Below are 14,300 nucleotides of genomic sequence, written 5' to 3' on the forward strand. Positions count from 1 at the left end.
ATGGGTTAGGGGGTGCAAATTACTTGCCTTGCCTTGCCCCGGGTGCTGATAACCCACACTACACCACTGGCTATATGTGCTTTGAGGTTGTCTTTTTCTTTTCAGAGAATCATAGAATTGGAAGGGTCCCCAAAGGCCATCTTGTCCAACCCCCTGCAATGCAGGAACCACAACTAAAGCATCCAAGACAGATGGCCATCCAACCTCTGCTTAAAAACCTCCAAGGAAGGAGAGTCCATCACCTCCTCTTTTTAGTGATCTGATTGCTCACTCTGGTGCCTTTCTGGCTGAAGCATGGGATAATAAGAAATGAATGAATGGGGTGAATGAATGAATGAAAGAAACTGATATGATTACTAGCCAGATAGCATCAATACAGATTTACATATATTGTATATCTAAACAATGTACGAGCAACTGCAGTGTACATATATTCTTGCAATAACTCAGTTCAGAAATGATTCCGAACTACGTTTCTAGCTCTAATCTGCAACGTCTCACCCAACAAGAAGGAACACAATTGTCAAAGGTCTCCATGTCTGATGAAGAAGTGGAACTTGGAGCTTTGGTTTTGCTGAAGGCTTTTGTTTTTATATTAGCATGGTAAAGAAGGCAAGTCACAGGTTGCAAGGATCAGCTGTGATATGAGAGATCAAAGGCACCAACAAGCAACAGGTCCCCTGCACCTTCCTTTCAAAGGGTGGAGTGGCCACAACATTAAGTGTGGCTGGCGGCTAGAGTTCTAAGACAGGGCAGGCAAGCGTGCACTCCTTCTAGTGAGCTGGCAGTGGCTAGGTTAGGTTTGTGCATGCCGACATCTCCATGTCCTAGGAGATGGATGTTGGGTGAGTGCTGGCTTGGCATAATATTTCCTGTTGGATGCCACCCCTGAAGGGCAAGCTGGAACCCTCACCAGGATCCAACATCTCCTGGTCTCCTAGATCTAACTTCCCAAGCTCCCTCTACTTCTCATTGGAGCCTGACCACCTTCTTACATGAAACCTCCACAGGACATCCCAGACAAGACTTAATGTTTGAAAAACATATCTCCTCTCTTGCAGGTTCATAGGGTCCAATTTGAATCCTCCTAGGTGAGGGGCAATCCTGCCCTCTCCAAACTGGCTGTCAGAGCAAGACAGACCCCTCAACCCCATTGCAGACTCCCCATAGAGTTCCTTGATGCTGTTTCAAGGTGCCTACTTGGTGTTGTTGCTACTTATTGTCTCTGTCCGTGGTGCTCTGGAGCATGACAGACATGAGAAACAGATGCAGGATAAAAACATCCTACCCTGGTGCCTTATACTAAGGATTTATGGCCCTGTTGTTACCGTTATGTTCCATGATCTGGCCTCTGATGAGAATTGGCCCCTGCCCTCCAGGAGGCACAGGAATAGAAATTCATGGTAAGAATTTCCGTTTCCCCCCAGAGGTTCCTGGAGGGCAGTCCTGGTATGGGGTGTAAGAGAGTTGTAGTATCTATGGGTGGAAGAGGAGTAGGGCCATAGACTGGCTACCTGCTGAAGTACTTTTCTCCCAAAGACTGTGTTGAGTGAGGCCCATGAATCTATCTTACAGTGTTTGGCAAATGTGTTCGTGGAGGCCCTGCAAATGTCCAGAATGGGGAGGCTTCTTTTAAATGTGGAAGATGTGGCTGCTCCCCTAAGGAAGTGAGCTGTCAGTCCCCCTGTGGGAATTCTGCTTAATCTGAGTCATGGATCAGTCCCAAGTGTATGCCTATAGTTACCCCATAATCAGTGTTATCTTTCTTGATGCAATTATTTGGCATTTCTGAGGAGGTCAAAAGTACACAATAAGTCCTTCTGCTATTATTGTAAGTTCTGCCTATTATTTCATGTAAACTCATTTATTTTTAGTAGGAGAAAAATCAGTTATCTGTGAGATATACTCCCAATGCCAACCCATTAGCATTTTATGGTGGTCTGGTTTTCTGTGAGATTAGTGCAAACATTATCTGTATTACTAATGAAAATCATTTCTATTTTCTATTACCGCTAATCGAGTCAATAACCAGCTTTTATTTCATGTAGAAGAAAACAATTTGTTCCAAGAACTACAACTCCCAAAATGACTTGCAGAGATAATGAACTCTTTATAACAGAGGGGTGACCACTTAGCTATCAAGTAAATACTGTATTTGATGTACGATGAAGACAAAGATCAAATATTTAGGCAATCAGTGGCCCTGTAAATCCTTGCTGTGAGGCCTATTGGCTCTCATCCACTCATTCTACTTCAGCTGGACTAATGGAGTGGCTGTAATCAAAGCTATTAATGGCACAGTACAATATCTGCAGGGTTACAGATTGCTTTAAAATGTACGATACTCCATATTCATTACAAGAGCAAAATACAAAAGTGCTCATTCTTTTCCTAGCTATCAGCATGCCTTTAAATTCAAGCCACTATTCTGTGGACAGAACAGGATTTGAAATTCCCCAGCAGTTATTTTTAAGCATTGCTTTGTTATGGAAATGCATTAAACGAAAGTCATTGTCCCACGTTTGATTTTGACATAAATAATTCTAAGAATGGACAAAGGTCGGTTCCAGCTGGGTGATATTATGCAGCTACAGGAAGTTAAAAATCCTGTAAAAGTTCACAAGTTCAAGGTCTTCTATGCATGCCCAGCTCACTGCACCCCACCACCAGATTCTGGCTGTTCTATAGTATATCCTTCTCTTCCCCCCCCCACCCCCACTTTAAAATAGTATCTGATGCATATAGGAAAGGTATAGATAGTTGTTGTATTGTGAAGTGCATGAGTGGTTCAGGTTTCACTGCTGGATGCCTGAATGTAAAAATGTTCTGGGTGGGGGGAGGGAAATGGGTTTAGGTCCTTTTGGTCATGCAGTTCACATCAAGATGGGGTTTTGTTCAGCTCTTATATGAAACCAGTTCCCCAAAAGTTAAATTTAATGTGCAAATATAAACTAGATATTGGGTGTTTTACTCCATAATTCCCTAGTTCTAAGTTAATCAGTGGTGTTTGTGTATATTACAATTTCCCTTTATGGGTGTATAGGAACATAGGAACACATCTATGTTAATAATTGCTCATATTTGTCTCATAAGCCTATATTGTACATCTGGGAAACAAAGAGTAACAGTGATTAAACACAGTCTTTTCTATGGTGGTTCTGAAACTATGGAACTGTTTTACTAAAGATCACTGTGACTTCATTAGGCACCAGGCAAAGTCCATACTATATCATTCATGCTTTACTTGAATGCTATTTTGTTAGGACTTTTAAAACAATGGAAAAGCTGAGTATAGATTCCTTTTGTGGAACAAGATTCTGTAGCCTTCAGTTCACTATTTAAACCATAGTTAAATTAAACTATGGTTTAAATGTGAACATGCAGTGTTGGTACATTCTGCTGAAATGACAAGAACTTTGCTTATCCCCTGCCAAAAAAACCAGCCATGTTTTTGCTTAATGTTACATCTGAATTATGCTCAAATTGTTGTTTGAGAACTAGTCACTTGGTATAAGATAGCTTCCTGCGTATTGGTGGCAGAAAGGGCATAGTGCTCTGTGCCTTCCTAAAGGAATGGTTTGTTAAAGCGCATTCTCCAATTAAATGAGAGTGCGTGTTGCGGTGTGGGCCACCAGGCCAGCCCTGTGTTGCCAGGCAGGTTAATGGCTATTGCCTGGTGCATTGATTGGATGACCGGGTTGCTGGGGCAAATTGCATGTAGCAAATTGGTGGGTGGGATCATAGCCTTTAAATATTGGGGTTCTCTGGTTTTCCTTTCTCTTTTGCAGAGTGCATTGGATCACCCGCCCGCCCGCCCTGTTTTCCGGTTGACCTTGCTTTGCCTGTCATGGGGTCGTCTGCCTTGGTGCAGAGGCCTAGTAGGAATTTTGCCATTTGGCTGATTGGCTGGTGCCATTTGGTTTTTACCTACTACTTAGCAATTTGTCACAACTTGTAAGGTTGCGGTTAGGCATTGGTTATAAAAAGCTGGTGGTGGAGGGGTCAGGATAGGCTGTGCCTGCTCCTCCTATTGTGCTGGAGGGAATTCCGTTAAAGGAATCCTGGGGCTTACCACAATTTCGTCTAATCCCTGTCATGGGACCAGGGCCGGCAAGCCTTGGGGAGCTGGTTGGGTGAGTGGCGTGGGACTGACGCTCAGCTCACCTGATTCCCAACATTGACTTTCCCTTCAACTGGCTTCTGATTGGAGCTCGGAATGTCAGTTCTATCCCTGGCGGGGGGACAGATAGTCATAACCAATGTCTAAACAACCACTCACAGATTTTGTATTTTAATAAAGTTGTGGCTAAAATAGTGCCCAAAAACCAAAACTAAAATTACATGTGATGTGTGAAATTATTTTGTGGGGTGGCCTGGGGACCTACACACACAACTTAAGGAAAATTTTAGAGACAATAGAATTGGCTAAATTTATATATAACAGAGAGGGAATAAACAAACGAGAAGATTCTCTAGAAGGCATTTGTAGCTGTTGCGCTTAAAAAGAATAGATACAACATGGAAACTTTCAATGATCTAAAAATAGAAACTTTCAATGATGCCCCCAGCCTTAGTCTGTTAGACTGGCCAAAGGTGAAAGTGAGGCCAGCATCTTACCTTTGGAGGCAGCTGTGGCGGCAGCAGCAGAGACAGGAAAGGGCATTAGAGGAGGGAGGGAAGGAAAGAGGGACAGAGGCCAGTGTTGCCTGCCACACCCCTGACCATCATTCAAAGCACCCCAGGGTGCCACGGTACACTGGTTGAAAGCTGCTGATCTAAATTAATTTTGATTAGAGATAGAAAAGGATGGATAGAGAGAGATCCCATTCCTACAGTGTGAGGCTATGTTTATGGATTAAAATTTTGCAACTAAAATAATCTTAAAATAGATTCTACATTGGTATACACCCATATTTAGAAAGCTGTAGTTTAACCAAATAAAAGTCACTTTGTGTGTGTGTGTGTGTGTGTGTGTGTGATACCCTCTAGTAAAGAGCCTTTAGCTTAGCGAAAGCTGAGTACAGCAAATAAAAAAGTAAATGTATTCAGGTCACATCTTTCATTCACATATTTTACTTGTATAGTGCCCTCAGAAAGGCCAGATGGCTGAAATGTTGGCAGGCTCTTGCACCTGAAATTATAATAAAATACTGTGTTATTATCTGAAATATGTGAGTTGAATGTTATTTTTTTTAACCTGCTGTTGTGTTCACTGGCTAGACAGCTTTTGTATATTACTTAAGCAATAAGGCATGGTAGGGTGTATGTTACTGAAGCTTAGTTCAACTTGTTTACTGTGTCACGTTGCCAAGGAACAAATAATTTCAGCCACTGAAATGATGCACTAACAGCAATGCAGTGCTTCACTATTAAATATCTTAATGCTATTAAAACATAGTCAGAAAACGGAATTGCTAATTTGTCAAGTTGATGATGCTGTGCCTGTACATTACAAGAAAATTATTATATAAACGTGACATATCAGAATTCATGAGGAGGCAAATAAAAGGCAACTAACACAGAAAACTGGTGCAAAATTTAAAATAATGATAGTTGCTGCTAGCAACTCTATATTTCCTGTATTATTTGTAGTCTTACTTCTACATCACTACCACATAATTGCAGTATAAACCCCTGCATCTATAGAGGCTTACTTATAGGACACTTAAAGCTACGCAACTGCTGTTTTTCTTTTCTTTTTTAAAATTAAAAATGCAACTATTCATGTTTGTCAATTCTCTATGGGTTTATCCCCAACTGCTTAGGTAGTATCTGTGACCCAGAACTCACATGGGATGGATAACTGCTCTGATTCTTCTCTTCAGATGCAACAAAAGAGGGTTTCTGGTGACCCTGAGTACAAGAAGAAGCAGAAAAGCACCCTAAAAGCAGAGGAGCATAAATATATTTACATTTACATTCTTAAACTATAAATGGATTGATTCATTGCTGTGTTTTCATCGTACGAAAATACATTTAAAATCTAATGACAACTACTTAAAATACAATCTAACAGTATACAGGTTCAGCTCTATGTAACAATTCACACCATTTGTATGATCAACATATTAATTTAGTGTTGTAGAACCCTTTTCAGCCCACTGCTGCATGCAAGTGGGGGGAGGGTTTGAATCCGTGGCCCCAGCTTACATTTTCCCCACATCCTATTTTTCATTCCTCATCTACAGCATAAACCTACTTTGTTATGCTTCTCTGTTGTTGAGGGCATGCCTTTTTTTGTGATTTACCCCTTACTAGTATCATCTGCCTAAGATGGTGGTAGTGATGTGAATAACTTTGTCCTCACATCATAACTTCCTTTATTCTAGAGTCAAGCTAACATTGTAGTCTATATTTGTTTTATTACCTGGGTTACACCATAACCAGCAATCTCTCCGTCAGTGCTGAACTGGACAAACGTATGGGTAAGGCAGCTTTGGCAATGGCTCGTGGATCCAAAAGGGTATGGGAGAATGTGATACTAACAACCAATACCAAGATTAAGGTCTGCCAAGCTTGTGTGTTGAGCATGCTGCTTCATGGAAGTGAGTCATGGGCAAATTACAGCCAGGAGCAACGCCTTCCACATGCAGTGTGTCAGGAAGATTTTGGGCATCACATGGCAGGACAGAGTCTCATACAAAGATGTGCTCTCCCACAGCAGTGGCCGAGAATGACCATTGGGATGAGCGCAGAAAGAAGAAACAGCATGGTGTATCTGTGGCAGCACAACTGGACGCCTTCATCTGCTCCAGCAGCAACAGAAGACATCTCTCCCATATCAATCTACTCAGCTACAGCAGACTCTGCAACTGTTTGATTTCACCCCCCAAAAGCACACTCTTCCATTGTCTCCGAAGACGACTACTAAAATGTAAAAAAATAAAAACACACCTACATTTTGGCTGTGCTTTAGAGGATCCATTCAAAACTTCATATAGTGCTGAACACTAGAAGACAGTGCACAAAAAAATAAATCAAAATCCAGAACTCCGAGATTCTGAGCAAAGGAACTATGCAATCCCAGAGCCTCTCTGGCCAAGCCTGGGCTGCAGCAGAAGCAGAGGGCCAAACTAGTTGCGATGTGGGTGAACATGATCAGAATTAACAGCAGGGGAAGGTCAGGGATGTGGCAGTTCATCAAATGCTATTGTTCATCCTCTTAACAGAAAAATAATAGAAAATCATTGCATTAGCTTTCATATGACAGAAGTAAGAAATATCTGTTGTTGAAGAGGCATATGTGTATGGACATGGGCACATCCTTTTGATCGGTTTTCCAAGAAGTTAAAGCAGAAGACACACTAGGTGAAAATCGAGTGCACTTGTGAAATGTGCTTGTTACATGTGTCATGAAATGCTAAAAGCAAGGCGGGGGGACATCCAGATAGACACATGGGCAACTTTTTATAGATTTTAACACCTGAACAAAGTGCAAGTTCATGCAACAAACATAGCTGAATGTGGCGTACTAGTGAGTACAATTCAGTGTTCAGAATGAACACCACTTACATTTGGTTACTTCTGCATCTTCCCGAAGCCTTGTGTCCCTAAGCGCTTCATATTTTTTAGTTGTATTTCTACTTCTTTCACAGATTCAGCACTTACTGTGACCTTTGCAAGCAAGCATTAGTCAATTAAATCCTGTGATACCCCTAGGCACAAAGTAAATATTCTCATTACACAGACTGGGAATTTGCCTTAGTGAGGATAAGCAGTTTCCCAGGATTCATATTTCAAACAGAACTTGTAATCTATGTCTCTCACTTGTTTCCACCAACCTACACTCACACAACTGTCCATTAAATGGACTTTGCCTGGAGGTAGCTGAGAGTCTGCATACACAAAATAGGCATATGATTTAGGTAATTTGGACATCTTGGCATCTGTGCCTTTTAAATTATATGTTCAATATGATTGCTGTTACATGCTGAATTCACAGGTCTTCAGGGTGGGCATTAGTAAATGTGATGACATCACAACTCAAAGTTAAAACGGATTTGACAATGTACCCCCCCTCACTAATAGTGCCCCGTGCCAATGTGATTTTTCCAAAAATGGAGTCACTTAGAAAGAGGTGAGTATCAACATACCCAGAGTAACCACCTAAGATTTACAGAAGAACAAAAATCATTTAAGTCACTGAGCTATCCATGCTGATACACATAAGACACATTTTTTTTATTTTTTATTACTCATTTTTTATTACTCAAGCCTTATATTAACTTTCAAGATCATTTGCAATTTCTGCTGAAATAAACAGAAGTCATATGACCCTTGTAACTATCAGTTAGCACTTAACTAACATCTTCATGTGACCTTAGTGCAAATGCATGCCCAATGGTAGCCCAATCACCAGCATCAAAAACAGTAAGTCTGGCTGGCTGCAAATCCTAATCATCACTAGCCCAATTGTATTCTAAATTGCAAGATCATGCTGAAGGTTCATAGACTAAAATAAATTAATGTGTGCTTTTCCACAATACATAGTCTTATTCTTTGGGTTTTGCCATTCCAGCTTCACAGTCAAAATGTGTAATGCTTTACAGTATAAACTGTTATTTTACAAAACAGCTTGCACAGTAATTTGTCATGGTACTTAGTGTTGCTTTGCAGAGCAATCCTGTGCATTTTTTCTTGGAAGTAAGACTATTTTGGTTTAGTAGAGCTTATTTCCAGGTAAATGTGCATAGGATTGCAGCCTTTCTGCATTTTGTAGAACAATTATATTTTTCACTGCATTGTTAAGAACCCCTAAATATTGAATTATATGCCACTATTTTTTTCTAGAACAAAAATAAACATTGCCTTTCTTTCTTTCTTCCTACCTTCTTTTGGTGAGGAGCTGATATTGCAAAACTTTGTTTGCCAAGATAATTACTTACCTTTTGATCAAAAGGTAATTTATAGTTTGAGGAAGCTTAAAGGGTAATGATCCTTATTTCAATATTTTTATTTGCCATATAGTTCTAGCACCCCACAGTTGTCCAAATTGTTAATATAAGTAGCACCAGTTATTATTAACAATGAAGATTTAATAATCACTAAGATAGCATCTGAAAAAATGTTGTTAAAGGGAAAGCAAAGTTGGGGTAGAAAAAGGCAATAATAAATATCACAACCCTCAAAACATCAATACATTTTTCAAACAAAAGTGCACACTGGATGCCTGGGTCCATGCCCATCTCTGTCTTCTGTCAATCACACACATCCTTTTATTAGTCTAAGATAGAAAATAAACAAGAAGACTGACAGTTTTGTGTCCTTTGGCATTTTTGTGTCACCACCACAAGAGGAAGAGGGTATTATGTCATCAGTCAAGTCTGTCAGGTCTGGTTTAGGCTGCTGTTTATCTTTAAAGATTGTTTTCCTTAATTTCCCCCCAAAAAACGGATCCTCACATCTATTATGGATTGTATGCTGTTGATACTCCAGAAATCAATTTCCCCCAATAAACAGGAAAGATTCACCAGGAACTATTTGTCTTCTTTCTATTAGTGGCCATAAATACATTTATTAATATAGCTACAGTCTTTGTGGAAAACATTTTAGAAGCAGCAGCTACAGTCTTTTTCAGCATAGGTAACTAGCATGGAAATTTCTGGAGATTCATTTTGAGCAAAGGTCAGCTAACTTTTTGGGCCAAAGGGCACATTTGCAAACTGCAGAAACTGTTGTGGGCGATACACACTCACACACATGCAAGCACACACCACAGCCTTTTCTAGTACTACTCTATGCTGCCTCAGTCAGACCATACCTGGAATACTGTGTCCAGTTCTGGGCACCACAGTTTAAGAAGGATGTTGACAACCTGGAATGTCTGTGGAGGAGGGAAACCAAGATGATGCAGCTTTCTTCATTGGATAGAAATGATGGGTGTAACCCTGCAACCAGCTAGCAACAAGCTTAAGTAAAATGAAGGGAAAGAGACTTAAGTACCTGCAAAATTAGCATTTATTTTTGTTTTATGATATCTGGGCAACCCAATTAGGAGGCACAACTACTATAATAACAGCAAATAATACACTAGAACTAGTGTGTCAGAAATTGTTGTTGTTTTTTGTAGCAGACCTCACTTTTAAGAATCTCATTATATATTATGTCCATTCATATTAGCTTGCTTCTTTTCATTGTCGATAACAGAGAAATGCTAACAGCCTGAGGTAGTAAAAGCTTTTCAGCTGCATGGTCATTGTTGCAGTCACTTTTTTATGTCTTCTACAGCTGCTAAACTTATTCCTTCGGGGCTAATCAACAACAATTCCCTTTCTATATTGCTCTATTTAGCACTGTTTCATATTAGGGGGGGTGGGTGCTTATGTTTTTGATTACCCGATTCATTCATGAAATTGTCTATCTCAGCACAGAAGTGGAAATGATCAAGATTGATCACATGAATAAATTGAACTGTGTGAATCCAAAATGTGTTGAGAGCACTAAAATAATTTATTTTCTATATGCTCTCTCATGCTATGTATCTTGGCTGCAATTTTATTAGTAGAACTGTCTGAGAGATTGATTCAGTTGCCTCCCCTCCCCAATAGAATGGAAGGAAAGATTGCAAGGCTTTGTATATAGCTGGGGAAATACTACTTACAACATCTCCAGAGTGGAGAATTTATTAACATTTTGTGCAGTTCTGCAACTCTAGTACTTCCAAATATTCATTTAATATTTTCTCTTATTTTCTCTTAATTTCTTTCCTTACCAAAACAGAAATGTATCATTTTGAATTCAATATTTTTAAGAGATTCTCTATAAAAAATACCTCTTCCCTGTCCCATCTCATTTTTCTAATGACTTGTCTTCTTCCAGTAATCTGCATTTTCCTGGGGAATTCTTGAGGAAGTGATTTATGCATCTTATTAAAACAATATTTAGTGTGTAGGAGGAGTAATGTGTGCATCAGGTTCCCAGTGGTTTATATGCAAGGCAGAACTTACTGTGAGGTGGGCAATGCCCTGCTACCCTGGGAGAACACATGCGGCAGCAGTCCCTCTGACAGTGGGACAGTGGTAGATGGCCAACAACTGCATTCTGAGGGTGGGACTGCATTTCTAGCAGGTTTTGTGGCACTACAGTTGACAGGTGTAGGGAAATCTCAGAAGCATCGCCATTTATACAGGTGTGTTGAAAGTATGAAAATGTGAAACTCCTACCACTAGAGGTTGACCAGGATCTGCTTGATATTATTGATTCACATAAGATGGTATACACTTCATGTATAGACAACACAGATACAGTTGTACACTCCTCACTTCCCTAAGTGAAGAAAACATCCAAGGGTAGATTCAGTTCATTTCAATGAGAGCCCTGAAGACTGAAAACATGGTTGTAACATTTGCTTTATTTTCAAATATACAAGTAGATCATGAGTGGATGTAAACAGCAGACACTCCTACCAGGCAGCAAGCAAATTCCCTGAAGATTTGCACATACAATCTACCAGTCAGCTCACATTTTGCTCCCTGACTGTACCCACCCCCCTTCACATATTACTTGTGTGAAAGGGGGAAGCACACTATTCCCTACCCCATCCTCCCAAGGACATGGTACTACCCTCGATATCCATGCATTGGTGAGATTGTCTGACTCAAAGAAACCTATGCAAGTATTTATTTTTTACCTGTAAGTGTGTGTGTGTGTTTCTTTAATATTTATATCCTGCCCCTCATCATACCTGAGTCACAAGGCTGGGTCACAACAATTTAAGACACAATATACAATAAAAGCAACTCAGTATATACTTTCAAGAAGAACCATCCTCCATCTATTCAATATGTCAGTAGGAATAACCATGTACCTCAGTGCACATTCAGCTATCTCTGCTTGTCCTATCTTCCTGCTCCTACTTCTCTTCTCCTTGAATGTGGTTCAGAAAATTCAAAGAAATTTGCAATCCAATCTATAACTATGTTCTTAATGGCATATAATGTCTAGTGCTCATAGACATGAGGAAATATATTTTAATAATCTTCAAGCATGGGTTTATAATTTAGGCTGATTTTTTTCTTATGGTAATAAGCCTATAAATGTGGCGGGGAAGCCTTATGACCTCTGGATCCTGGAAAGGTGTATCCCTACCATCACCACCACCACCCAATTCCTGAGGCCTAAAAACACTAAAGGGTGGTCTCAAGGGCTCAAAAAACTATTCTCTAGCAATTTGTTTCTTTTAGTTAACCATTCTGGATTATTAACAAGTAAGTTGGCAAGTGACACACACATATATATATTTATACACACACTAATAAGTAAGGAAAAGCAATATTGTTGTTGTTTCAAGATATATCTTGAGCCAAGCATACAGTCCCATGATCTGCTTTCAGGGGGAAACAATTGAATATAGTGGACCCAGAGTGCAAAACTAGCTAAACTATAGGTTTGGGTTGTGTGTTTTTAAACTGAACTGATTTGGGAAAACAAAATCTCCCAGACACATAAAAATTCTAGACAATGCAAGTGAGATGAACACCAGCTGTTGCTGTTGTGTATCACTCAATGCAAAGTATGTGGTGATTTGTTCTGTGGTAATAATCCATTCAGGTTACCTACAAAGAAGACTATTTTGCAAAATTCTAGCTTTTGATTTCTTCTTGTTTTGTATTTTGATTTTAAAGTAATATTTCATTTGCCTTGTCTGATATTTGCCAAACTGAGCATTTGTAAAACTCTGTGATATAAATGGTGTGAAATTACTTTAAAAAAAACTCTATACCTAACATACTTCTACAACTTCACATTAAACCTGCTACATTGAAGATGGTATTACAATGTTCATTTATGAAATATTTTGAATATATGTTTTATTTTTGCTTTACAGCTTTGAGGGACAATAGGATTGAGCTGCTTCGAGCTTCGTGGCATGAACTAACCATCAGAGTCACTGATGTGTCACTGTCAGATGAAGGGCAATACACCTGTTCTTTATTTACTATGCCTGTCAAGACTTCCAAGGCTTTCCTCACCGTTTTGGGTAAGCATAACAGGTTGAGAATACCAAAGAGAAAACTGTTGACAAGATAACTTATATAGCTTCTTATGAACTTTAGAGGATTCTGCATTCAGATGTTGTGCTGAACCATGGTATATTGCTACAAAAATGAGCCTGGTCTCCCCTCAAGCACACATTTACCCACTTTCAGACATGGTTGTAAGGAGGAGTTTGGAAGCTAACCACAGCAAGTCATCTGAATCAAAAACTGTGGTTTATTTAAACTAAATTTAGTGAGAACAAGCCAACTTGATAAACTATGCCTTGAGTTAACTTCTACTAATCATACTTACTTTGTCCAAGTTCAGGTGATGTAGCTCCTAAACTCTTCTTTGTAGCTGCACTAGGTGGAAAAATGGAGTACACTAGCTTGGAGATAGGCTAGGCTCATTCTCATAATGCTAAACTATATTTTAGTGTTACATCTGAACCAGTCTATATTGAGTAGACACAGTGGCTATTATTGCTTTATACTGAGATTATCTGCAGTGAAAATTATATTTTGACTACTGTATGCTTCTGGGCAAATAACAAATTAGTGAATCTCTTAAACTGGTGTAGCCAATGTGGTCTCCTCCTGATGCTGTAGGCTTAAACGCCCATCATTCCTCATAATTGGCCATGCTTGCTGGGGTTAGTGGAAGCTGTACTCCAAAACATCTGGACTAACATTGTTGGATAACAAATGGAATAGCATTAGAAACCCATTTATCTTTTCATTTGGAAGATAGGTAGGGACCATAGCCTAACAGCAGAACACAAGCTCTGCATGCAAAGATTCTAAGTTCAGTCCCTAATGCCTTTAGTTAAAAGGATCAGGTGATATGAAGATACAGCATGATTAGATGATGAAATGAAAGATTCTCAATAATTGCTGAAAGTCAAGACTATACCATGTTAGGCTAAATGGACAAATAGTCTGACGTGGTATAAGGGTGTGTCCTAAGTTAATGCACATTGCTCAGAAACATGAAAAGAAATGCAAGTGACTCATGCATTCATCTTTCACTGCCTTTCAGAACCTGTAGAACTGCAGTTTTGTTGCAGTATCTTGTAACCTGGGTTGATACAGAAACCACAGTACACTGTACAGTCCAAGGACCAAGGAGTTTGTTTATTTATTTGTTTGTTATATGTGCTCCTTTTCTCACTACAAGACTATATAGTGGACAGGGGAAGAAGTCAACGTGTCTAATGAAAAGGCACTAAGACCATCTATTTTATTCCTTGCTCCCTTTCTACTTTAACGGAAGTGCACATTTCCACAGGGATGGCCAGCTTCTTTAACTTCTAAATATTTCAC

The 14,300-nt window shown here is 39.6% G+C and overlaps 1 protein-coding gene across 5 annotated transcripts in view; it reads left to right on the top strand.

The window, feature by feature from the left end:
* Positions 1–14,300, top strand: part of CADM2 (cell adhesion molecule 2) — a 365,701-nt gene that overhangs the window by 231,634 nt on the left and 119,767 nt on the right. For all 5 annotated transcript variants that reach the window (XM_083498679.1, XM_083498681.1, XM_083498682.1 and 2 more), the window contains one exon: positions 12,827–12,979. In XM_083498679.1, coding sequence (XP_083354805.1) covers positions 12,827–12,979 — 153 coding nt within the window. The remainder of the gene's footprint in view (positions 1–12,826; positions 12,980–14,300) is intronic.

This window comes from Podarcis liolepis (genome assembly GCF_965112155.1).
Source record: "Podarcis liolepis genome assembly, chromosome: 4".
Taxonomy (NCBI): domain Eukaryota; kingdom Metazoa; phylum Chordata; class Lepidosauria; order Squamata; family Lacertidae; genus Podarcis; species Podarcis liolepis.